At 38.7% G+C, this 12,361-nt stretch overlaps 1 protein-coding gene across 2 annotated transcripts in view; it reads right to left on the bottom strand.

The window, feature by feature from the left end:
• Positions 1 to 3,985: 3,985 nt before the first annotated feature.
• Positions 3,986 to 12,361, bottom strand: part of LOC122790848 (adenylate kinase isoenzyme 5-like) — a 1,153,343-nt gene continuing 1,144,967 nt past the window's right edge. For both annotated transcript variants that reach the window (XM_044058488.1, XM_044058489.1), the window contains one exon: positions 3,986 to 4,449. In XM_044058488.1, coding sequence (XP_043914423.1) covers positions 4,381 to 4,449 — 69 coding nt within the window. In that variant the 3' untranslated portion in view covers positions 3,986 to 4,380. The remainder of the gene's footprint in view (positions 4,450 to 12,361) is intronic.

The raw sequence follows: 12,361 nt of genomic DNA, 5'->3' as shown, positions 1-12,361 counted from the left end.
TGGGTATTACAGGAACAAAAGTAGAAATGATGTTAAACGAACTGATAAAAGAATGTTCAGTATTTTATGGTTAATTTTGGAACTAGAGACTGAAGGAAATTATGTTTAATGAAAAATGGGATTTGGCCATGATGTTAAAAAAAATAAGGTTTTGGTTGTGGAAGTTAGAGTGGTGGTCAAAAGCTAAAAATGATTACTGTATGTATGGTGAAGAGAATGTAAAAGAAAGATATGCTGTACATATTGTTTATTGTAAATACTGTTTATAACGTACATAGTATAAAATATGTATATAAAATATAAATAAGTATGACTGTTTTAATAAAAAGGACCCCTTATACTCTTTTCAGTAGGTGTCATGGGATGTTTTGCATCCACCTGAGCTACCATCAACTCAAGCAGATGGGGCCTCGGTTTAATATCTCATTTGAAGGACAGCAGACTCAGGAATGCAGCACCCCCTTATGCTACACTGCAGTGTCAGCAAATGATCTACCTGGTGTAGGAATTTATATATATATATATATATATATATATATATATATATAGTTCCCTATCAGAAGCCTGAAACACTATAAGCTTGAAAATCAAAATCCTGAAACCAAAAGCCTGAAAATTCAAAATCCCGAAAACCCAAAATCCTGAAACTCAAAATCCTGAAAACACAAAATGGACATACTGACATCATTGTGGCTTTGCTATTGTTAGCCCTGTGGTGTTAGGTCATGCGTTGGGTTCAGGTAAGTGTGCGGTTGGTTTTATGTTAGGGTTAGGGGCGGATTACGTGAGTTAGGGTTAGGGCGCAGGTTAGGCATGTATGCAATAGTGACAAATATTGGGGTTAGGGGCGGTTTAAGTGAGTTAGGGTTAGGGCGCGGGTCAGGTGAGTGTGCGATATTGACGGACCTTAGGGTTAGGGTTAGGGTCAGGGTCAGTTGGTAGATATTAGTGTCTTTATAGTGACATATTAGCATTATTTGTGTTTTCAGGATTTTGAGTTTCAGGATTTTGGGTTTTCGGGATTTTGAATTTTCAGGCTTTTGGTTTCAGGATTTTGATTTTCAAGCTTATAGTGTTTCAGGCTTCTGATAGGGAACTATATATATATATATATATATATATATATATATATATATATATATTAGATTATACATACATATATAAATATGTTATCTCCTTGCAAAACAATAAAGTATTACACATTTGATCATTTAGAATTATTTATATTATCAGAATTGCACATATGGAATCTATCATAGCAATACATTTTATGCTATCTTATCCCTATGAGCCACTGATAGGGGATTCAAAGCATATTATGTTCTACCAGGTCTAAGATTTGGAAATCTTCAGGGAAAGCCCACAATCTGTGAAATACTTAGATTAAGCTCCTCACAGCATAAAGCATAATCCTGTGAAACACCTCATTCACTTAATCCTGAGAGAGTGTCCCTAACCCCTGACAACAGACAGACAGCATAAAATGCCACAATTTGAAAAAATTAACAAAGCAAAACAATACCCGGAGTGTCAATTGTGTGGTATCTTTACCAGGAAAAGGGAAAAAAAGATTTTGCAGGTCACTTGGCCCATATATAGATTATACTTCATGGGGCAACTAAAATGTGCAGTAACTAACTGTATTAAGTGTTCACCATCACTAGGCAACTCTTTCCATATTAATGGGCAACATGCTTATACTGATCCACATTTTCTGTTCTCAATTTTGTGTGCAAATACTCCATCCTTATGATACGGAAGTATGATTTTCAAGCATTAAATGAGACATGAATAAATTATATCACAACTATGAACATACTAGGAAAAATCAATTTCTTATCAACCTATCAGTTAAAAGCTGTATGCCCTGAATCTGTAGTCAACAATTTATATTTATACATTAAAATTCCTGTAACATTGCACATGTTTTTCTTGTGTGTGTGTGTGTTTCTCTTGGCTATACTGCCCCTGTATGACAAACAGCACAACTTTCTGATTTTTCTCACATATTTTGTTAAAGTGATTTTGGCATTCTTCAAGATAAATGGGTGCACCAAGATGATAATTAGACTTCTGAGATAAACACCGACCTAGTGTGCAGAACCTCAGATCTGCAAACTCTGAAAAACATCACAGTTCTTTATAATTTTTAAGTGTCTTGTGTCTTTACTGCATAATTGAGATGTACAGCTGATTCATAAAGCCTCTCATCTTCTGTGCATTCAGGAATTATAACTAGCCACTAGTTACTTCCTAGCCTACAATGGTGCTAGCCTAACAGTTTTGTACCGCAGCTGCTGAATCATATGAAGCTTGCCTAGAGAAAAAATTCAATGCATCAAAATTACATTGATAAATGAATTATGCCAACTGAAGGGGTCCACTTCACATGACTGAATCTCAAAAATCTGAATTTCATTTGACTGAGACCACAATACCTAATTTTCAAAATACTGAAAACTCATTTGACTTAATGTCATTATACCGAAAGCTTACAATCCTGAATTTCAAAATACTGAATTTTAAGCCATAGACATGCACACTTACAACACCAATGACTAACTCTTTCCAAAACTTAAAAATATATAAAACGATATAACCCCCTGCCCCACACCCAACTATATATATATATATATATATATATATATATATATATATATATATATATATATATGTATAGACATACACTAACTCCACACTACAGTGGGGAAAAGGCATATAACTTTTACTAACCTTACAGTACTGTGCACAGTGCCAGTACTGCCGGGAGCACATATGACTTTAGATACTTTCCATAAAAATGTAACAGACATACCCACATTTAGAAACACTACATTACTTTTCTACACTACTATTGGTATTCTGACAGTCGGCACATTAAGTTACAGTAATGTTTTTTATCACAAGCAAGTCACAGGTGAAGGGAACACATATCACATCTATGGCTTAAAATTCAGTATTTTGAAATTCAGGATTGTAAGCTTTCAGTATAATGAGATTCAGTCAAATGAGATTTCAGTGTTTTGAAAATTAGGTATTGTGGTCTCAGTCACATGAAATTCAGTATTTTGAGATTCAGTCATGTGAAGTGGACCCCAACTGAAGATATGCTCTTCAGGTTTTAAATATGATTATCCCAGCTTTCATTAAATGTGACAGCAGTAAAGCTCACATTTTTGCATTGTCTACACGTGTGCCTACAAATGCGGCTTGAAGTGTAAGCACATGCTCTCTGTACAAAATATACAAGTAGAATGTTCTACTTTCAAATTTCTATCCAAGAACATTGTCTGGGCCTACTTCTAAATTAATGCTACACTTCAGAGCCACTTCATGCTATAACAATGAAGCTGGCATGCTGTAATTTTACAGGACAAGCAGAGCAACTTCAGATATTGTTCTTGGTTTTCAGCCAAATTTCTTTCCTGCAAGACAAGAAATCTAACAGAAACATTGTTATAACTTATTTCAGCTTAATGAGATCTATATTTCAATAAGGTACGCTTATATTAACAATATTGCACCACCAATGGGTGGAAATGACAATTGTCTCTATGTGAACATGAAACATATTTCTGTACCACATATTTATGAGATATTACAGAAAAGAATGTAAAATAATCATAACATACATGTATGGTGCCAAAATGTCTCTTAGAATGCGGTTTTGTTCTTCCTTAAGATATCAAACACATTACACGCTTGACATAAAATGCAAAGGGTATCATTATGTGCAGAAAAGAAAAAAATACTTTAGCAACACATTGATGTGTGTACGTGACCTTGAAACTTGTTTTCTGGTATGTGCTAAATTTTCTGACGCCTTTGTGTGGTAGAGCTGCTATCAGGTTTATACACAGAAGCCAAAAAATGCCAATGAGACCATGTTTGAATTTTCTGAACCAAAATGATTAATCTGCAGAGTAACAGATTAGAAAAAAGCGGTACTTATGAGCCACAGATACACAACATATTAATGAAATTATTTTTTTTTTAATTTTTAATTTATTTATTTTAAATTAAACCAGTGAAGAACCAAATTAGAGAGTTGTGTCATCAAGAATTAAAGGCAGCCAGACTGGCTAACACAGAAAAACTGATGGTTACAGAAAGTATACCACAAGGCAAAGGGGCTTGCTGAAGTGTCATGTTCTTTAAATGTCTATGAGTATAGAACACAGTTCAAGTCTTTTAGAAGCAGGCAGACCTTCGACCTGAAGATCGTAAACCATAATAGGACTGTGCAGATTGCCATGGGTAAGGGATAGGGAGTTCCACAGTGCAAAAGAGAAGATGAACAGTTTTTTTTTTTTTTTTTGATCTGTAGAAAGGTGATATGTTCTACTGAAACCTGGTGGCCACTTCATCCAAGGTTTTAATTTACTTGAGAGCATCGATAGCAGCAGCAACATGAGTAAAGACTTCATCGACTGTTCCTTCAGCATTGATCTGTTTAGAAAAAGAATACAAAACTTAATAGCAATGTGGTCAGCTTCAATAAAAATCAGTCTATTTTTTAAAACATTAAGCTGCTCACAATGTACACTGTAGCAAAGGTTAAATATAGGGATTTTTTACTCTTTACTTGGCTGCACTTTAGGTAAATCAGAGTTCTACTGTACCTAAAGGTTCCTCTATTCAATAATGAAATACCCTCAAGGCAATTAAAGTGCCCAGTAAGGTGGGATGTAGAGTAGTGTAGAAAGGGTGGAGCAAAGGGAGTAGCTTCCCCTAGCGTAAAGTGTTAGAGGATAAAACTGAGAGTTTTTTGGAGTTTTCTTTCTGTACCAAAATGTTGGTACAGAAAGGCACTTCAGTACTCCATGTAGCAAGCAGTATCAGCTTGCTACAGTTTAAACAAAGCAGATGTTTTTTTTTTCCCCTTCACTTAAAGAACTGGGGGGGGGCTTTGCTGCTGTAGAGGATGACTGGCACAAAAGTACCTATCAGCTTTCTACAGCAAAAGCCAAAGTCCTTTTTTGGCTCATTACCTGAAGAAGTGAGGAGGATGGGGTGCTACTTTGGGGACAACCACAGGGTGCTAGATGAGGCAGCTATAGCTCTGCTGTAAAGTCTATTATATTTTAAGTAAAAGACCTTAAGCAAAGGCATGGAATAAGGCTACTGTGTCTACACTTAGCTCTGAAAAATGGACACTTTAAAAAACAGTGCTGCAGAGATTAGCATATGTATTTAGTTTATTATTTGTGGCTTCTACCTCTTTCACAGTGCAATCATTATTCCAATTTTGGAGCACAAGCATCACTAAAAACATTATAACCCCTTTAATGATACAGCATTCCTTGAAATTCGTCTAATGCAAAATTTATAGAGCCTGCCCACATAAATGTACATGGATGCAGCAATAACCGGAACAGGAAGTATCGCAAAGACAGTAGGCAGCTTTCATTGTTAATCGGTGAGGAATTGCAGTAATATAGTAAAATGGAGAATTACAGGTAGTGAGAGCACCACACAAACCAGAGGTGTTTACCTCCTCATGTGCATTCTGCCTGCAGTAGAATGTTATATTCACCCAGAGGGAAACTGTTTGTATCTTGCTGATGAACATATACATCATATGCAAATACAGTACAAAGCAGGATACACAACGAAAACAAGAAATATGAATAAAATGACTGCAGTCAAAATAATTTTCCTTTATGGAGTGATTCATGAGATAGGTTCTAACAAAAATAAACTTAATGTCAGCAACAACAGTTATGAAAAGTGAAAAGTAAGAGACTGCAGAGAAAACTCCCCTGCTGTTTTTTAGAATGTAATTTTTTACAGCTGCAGCAACAGAATCAATATTTCTCAGGAGTAAAAAGAAACTATGATAGGTTTCAGAAGAGTTAAACAAAATTTGCAGTTTAGAAAACTGTTGATTAGCATGGCAAAATGCACGAAAAAGTGCAGCTGTTTAAGTTAAACTTACCATAAATGAAAGATATGTACTCACTATAATGATAGATATGTGCTGTCTGTTTCTGTCTGGGACAACCTGTGGGAGAGTTTCCAGCAAAGTTAACACCCTAGGGTGGTCTCATGAAGGGAAATTGAGCGACATTGTGGAACCAAACAAAGCTCTAGACCTTAAATGGATATCCAGTTTCTATTGGGACATGGACATGTGATGGATGACCCACCAAAGTAGCGGCTGCACAGATGTTATCTATAGCAGCTTTGGAGGAAAAAACTGTAGAAGTAGCCATAGCTCTGGTAGAATGAACACTGGGTTTTTGATGCAAAGATTTCCCCTTCAAACCATACCCAAAGGAAATACAATCAGATAGCCATTTGGCTAGAGAAACCTTCAAAACAGGCAATTTCAGCCAAGATTTAGAAAAGGAGACAAATAACTGATTTGATTTTCTAAAGGACTTTGTTCTGTCCAAATAAAACCTCAATTGACTACAGGCATCAAAACAGTGTAGCAGATATTCACCCCAATTGGAAAAAATCAGGAAAATAAAATAAAAATACTGGAAGATGAATGGCCTGGTTCAAATTATTCTCCGATACCACCTTAGGCAGAAAGTCAGGATCTAGTATAAAGGACACACACTGTCTCAGTGAAAGACTAAGTAAGGAGAGACAGGAGAGAGGGCTTATAGCTCTAACACACAATTGGCAGAAGTAATGGTCACCAAGAAGAGAGTCTTCCAGGACAGCAATTTCAAATCAACAGTAGAAGAGGGCTCAAAAGGAGGTGCTGCCAGTACCTGGAGCATGAAAGTCAAGTCCCAAGGTGGAACAGGATCTCGGACAGGATGAAGAAGTAAAAAGGTTCCTTAGAGAACGTCTTTCGAGATCTTAAGGGCAGCCAATGGCACATTATCCCTACCAGTGTGAAAACTGGATACAGCAGGCAGATGCACTTTAATAGTCGAAGAACTGTGCCCAGAGAATTAAACAAATCTGCAAGAAAGTCCAGTACAGCCTCCAATGGTGCTGAAAAAGGATCCACACCCTGAGAGATAATCCACAAGACAAAGATTCCACTTACTAGCATACACCTTATGAGTAGACATCTGCTGGGAAGAAGTTCATATGTGTATGCCTCTGTTTGACAGCTTGGGATTCCTGGCAATCGAGGGAATTGAAGAAACCAAGTGGTTAACCTGAATGCCTGAAGGCTGAATGGTTCTGTGTCTGCCGGGTGAGAAATCAGATCCGGAATAGGATCCAGGACCCAAGGACAGAACCTCAGGAGAAGCAAAAGAAATGGGAAAAACACCTGGCAAGGCCAAAAGACAGCAAAGAGGATTACAGTCACTCAGCAACAGGCTACTTTCTGAAGAAACTTTATTATTAATGGGGTCAGAGGATATGCATATAGAAGACCTGGGGGCCAAGAATACAGGAGATCTTCCCTAGGTGAATGTTCCAGAGGGGTGACTAAGGCATAATGGCTGCTGCACTTGGTGATGGACAGGTAAGAACAGGTTGCAACAAGGAGTGTTGCAGCACTGAAAAATGCAAGCAACAACCCTTGTACTCAGAGACCACTTGTTAGGAAGGACAAAGTGGGCAGTTTGAGCAGGAACAAAAATAAGATGCTGGATTTCCTTGGGATATGTACTGCAGTCAGAAACCACTGAGATAAAATCATCCACTGCCAGACCCTGATGGCCTTTCGACAAAGAGGTAAGAATGGGTTCTCCCTTCTTTGTTCAGCCATACTACCAACATATTGTCTGAAAAGCCTGCAACATAATGTCCTGAAAAGACTGCAATGCAAAGAAGACCACCCTCATCTCCAAGACAATGATGTGCAGGCAGGCCTTGGTAGCAGAACAGGTTCCCTGGACAGGCCTCCCTTCAAAATGCCCTCTCTTGAATAGAGGCATCTGTTATGACTGTAGCCTAAGGAAGGGGGAGCATAAATGGTCTGCCAGTGTACACCAGTGGAGACTCCAACCACCACTTAATTTGATCCCAAAAAACACTGGTCAGAAAAATGCGAAAGTTGATTGGTTAAGTATGACTAATGTGCTACCAGATTACATGGCAATGCCCTCATGTGATACATAGCTACTTGAGCTAAACAGATGGCTGATGTTATGTGGCCCAACAGCCTGAGAATAAGACATACTGGAGGCTTTCTGAAAGTAATCAAGGAACCCGGCAGACCCCGAAAGTTTGATATTCTAGGCTATGGACATTTTTCAATTTGGGAGACTGTGTCGAAATAGTAACCTATAAACTATATGGTCTGAAATGGATGGAGGGTGAACTTTAATAGTTGACTGTGACCCCTAAGGAATTGCATAGCTGAAGTAAAGTGCCCCTGGCCCTGACTAGGCATGCTCTCATGGAGGCATTTAGGAGCAAATCATCCAGGTAGGGAAAGACCTGGAATCCCTGCAGCCTCAGCCAGGCTGCTTTTACTGTCATACCCTTGGTGAACACCTGGGGAGGCAGTGGTGAGATGAAATGGAGGCCCTCTAAACTTTTAATGATTGGCCCCCAGTTAGAAGTGTAGAAATCTCTTGGATTGCCTCGCAAGCTTTATAAGATGACAAGTGTCCTTGAGATCGACTGAGCAAATCCAGTCATGCTTTCAAAATGGAGGCAAACTGGAATGCACCATGACCATCTGGAATTTTATCTGTTTAATGTTTTTCCTCTTTTCTGGATTAATAAACTTGTTTTTGTGGATTCCTGGGCTGGTCGTTCTTATAATCCTGCACCTCTAGTGTCTACTTGCTTGATTTTTGAGTTGGCACAGATTCTCTGCACTTTCTGACACTGGTTTCCACTGAGTAGTTTCAGCAGAAGAATTCTTATGTGGAATATGTTAAAAAAAAAAAAAAACTATAATCATCATTACCAAGTATAATGTCAAGGATTGCCGAATCAATCAGGTTGATAGTAACTAATGGGCTGAAGTGAGCTGTTCCTGTTATAATTTTGGTGAACAACTTGGAGCTGCGGAGAGGCCAAATGAAAGCACTCTGAACTGACTAAATAGAAGCTGAGATCCCCCTTGGATAGTTCTGCCACTTCTATGGAACAGCTGAAATCATGAAGAGCCATGGGTCATACCCAATTGTCCTTGATTAGAAAAGGGAAGGAAAACGTGAGTGGCGAACATACGGAAAATATTGTGATGAACTGACTTGTCCAACACAATGAGATCCAAAGTGGTCTCCAGTCCAGACTACAAATGGCCTGGTGAGACCTTTTGAATGAATTCCTTTCTTAGCATCCATTGCAATTTTCAGTGTTAACTCCTCCACTCAACCTGATAGAGCAACAAACATTTTTTTTTTTGAGAAGTAAAGTAATCAATGGGGTGGCGAAAGCCGACACACTCTGGCTAGGCTTATAAATGCCCTCGAGCAGATAGCCTAGTACCTACCTATGAACCTATAAAGTTAGGAAAAAAGAAAGGGAATTATGTAACCTGTGAAAAATTCTATGAACCTAGCAGATTTTTCTAATATAGCTTGAAGAATAGCCATATTGGAAAAACTACTGGTGGTAGAACCTTAGGATGGGTCAAATAGCGGACAGAGATCTAGACAGATTCAGCTGTACCCTCACTGCAGCCCAGTAAGTATGTCAGACAATTCAGCAATTCAGAAATATACCACCACGGTAAAATCACACCTCACAAAACTGTCCTCCATCCTAAACTCTGCACCAGAAGGACAGCCAGTGGAACTCTGCACTGTTAGTTGCCCTGTTTGTTTTGAAACCACTCATAATGCACAACTTTCCTATCTGCCGGTGACCATTTGCATCCCAGTGCTGTGCATTGCTGATACAGCATCCCATCCTTATCCTCATAAAGGAGGGAGAGAGAGTCCTCAAAACACGACTGACTGCATGAATGAAGTTCATCAGATCCAAAATTTCAGGATCCGATAAAGACATCAAGATAGTGGGCAGATCTCAACATGATCTGCCATACCTCACAACGGTACAGATTTTCACAGAATGTCCAGATTTTTGCCACATAATTTTAGCCCATGTTTCATAAAATTGTGGTTTTCTGACAAACTGGTGGCATATCATTAAAGACTGAAGTTAGAAAATAATGAAAGCATTTGAGTTTTTGACTTCATACCCTTCAGAAAATTCATGCTAATGCAAAATCTGTTAATCTATTAACTTTTTAAGTTTGTAAGAGCAATATTTAAAAATTGTCCCTATTTCGGAGCCTTTGTCCCACTTTTATTTATGGCTTTGTCCAGATTTCTTTCTCTAGGAGTTTGAGAAGTATGATCTGAGCTGTCAAACCAGAGGAAAAAAACCCACAGATCCAAAGAAAGTCCCAGCAAGCCTTGGATCTAAAGTAGTCAAATTCAGAACTTTATACATACATACATATATATTTATATTATATACATACACACATATATATGTATATACAGACACACACACACGTATATATATTCTCCTTTTTGTCAAGTCTGCCTGATGGATCTGAAGGTCTAAGGCAACCATGAAAAAACCTCGGAACCTGCAACAGTCAGATGTCTCTGACTCAAGAGAAATCCAAAGGAAAGGCTTCAGATACCATTTGTTGAGGTAAAAGTTCCAGGATTCGAGGGAGGGATAACAGCTTAATCCATCGGATGCAGCAAAAGCTATGTCCGGATAACCTAAAGGGAGCTAGGATCCAAAGGCAGCCCCAAATCATCTGAAGCCACTGGATCTGAAGTCTTACCAGCACTACTCAAACTCTGCCCAGAAGAAAAAAGGGTGGACAAAGCTCTGAAAAGTATTTTCTGAAGGATATGATTTCAACCTTTAGAACCAAAGGAAAACCACCAAAAAAAAAAAAAAAAAAAAAAAAAAAAACCACGAAGGACAGACCAAAGAATGAGGCAAAAATATGAACACCAGAGAGGAATGCTTCTGTGATCTTAGGAATATACAAGGCCCAAAAATAGGGACAGCATTTCAGTAATACTCAAAGCTTATAAAGTTGCTAGAATAACAGGATTTCTATTAGCATGCAGTTTCTGAGGGATATGAAATCTGAAACCCAAACATATGTCATTATTTGGTGACTTCAATCCTCCGTGATTTGCCAGAAAATTACAGATTTTTATGAGCAGCAGACCAACATTTTGGACATTCTACGAAAATCTGTACAGTTGAGAGGTAGTCCACATCCATTTGTTGGATCTGAAGACTTAGGATCCGACCAAGTAACTGACATGCAAAACAGCCATGGATCCATCAAAAACCTTCATTGGATCTGAAGAGGGACAGGCCAATGCAGTTCTTGGATCTGACACCATAGCTCTCCATATGTTAGAGCAAGAAACAGAGCTCTGAAACCAAACTACACCCGTTAGTCAGATCCAGAGACTCAGGATTCAACAAAGTTGCAGAAAGAAAGATTATGATACCACTGTAACAGATAAAAACACGCAAAATCTGAAGGTTATGCTACTCAAAGCTAGAAGTCTAAATCTCAAAATGCACTCTCTCGAGGCACTCCTAAAAACGGAGAACATCAATATCTGTGCAGTAACCGAGACCTGGTTCAAGGCTCCAGAGAGCACCCCTGCAATACCAGGTTACAACTGTTGCCACACTTTTCGACCACCAAACCAGGACCGAAACACTAAAGATGGTGGAGTGTCCATATTCACCAAGGATATTCACACCTACAGGCTAGTTGCCCAACACAATGCATCTGAAATATTACAGGTGCAACTAACATTAGGTAAGACTGCAGTCCAAATTATAGCTTGCTACACATCCCCCACCTTGCCCCAAGATTCTCACTACATCTTTTTAAACATACTGGAAAATATTAAGATACAACCTAACACCTAATACTGGGTGATTTCAACTTCCCTGCCATTAATTGGGAAAACTACTTGGGTACCAACACATTTGCACAACGGTTCTTGGAATTCATAAATTCCAACGTCCTGGATCAACTAATCCATAGCCCAACCAGGGGCTCAAATATCCTTGACCTGGTCATTACCAACATGGGAGACTGATGCTCCACACTAGCAGTCACCCCCTCGCTGGTCAGGTATGACCATAAGCTAATCACCCCTGACTTCCACATCCCATCCCCACCCCCACCCAGTAGGGAAACCTCCATAAAAAACTTCTCCAAAGCCAACTTCATGCTACTCGAGTTAGAAGTGGCAGACTTCCCGACACTCATGCAGATGGGAACTGAAAGTTTGACTGCCGAATCCTACACTAAGGCACTGTATGAGCATATCCACTTGTGTCAAATAGAACCAAGATGCTCTCCTCCAAAGAAAGGAAGCCAATCTGGTGGTCCCCTGCCATAAATAAGTTATACAACTGAAGGAAGAAACTGTTACAGAAAAAAGGAAAATCCCAGGATACAAAAAACTAAGAAGCTGAG

Source organism: Protopterus annectens, chromosome 16.part0, assembly GCF_019279795.1.
Source record: "Protopterus annectens isolate FY-2018-M chromosome 16.part0, PAN1.0, whole genome shotgun sequence".
Classification (NCBI taxonomy): domain Eukaryota; kingdom Metazoa; phylum Chordata; order Ceratodontiformes; family Protopteridae; genus Protopterus; species Protopterus annectens.
The sequence above is the reverse complement of the archived record's forward strand: the minus strand, read 5'-3'. Positions and strand labels throughout refer to the sequence as shown.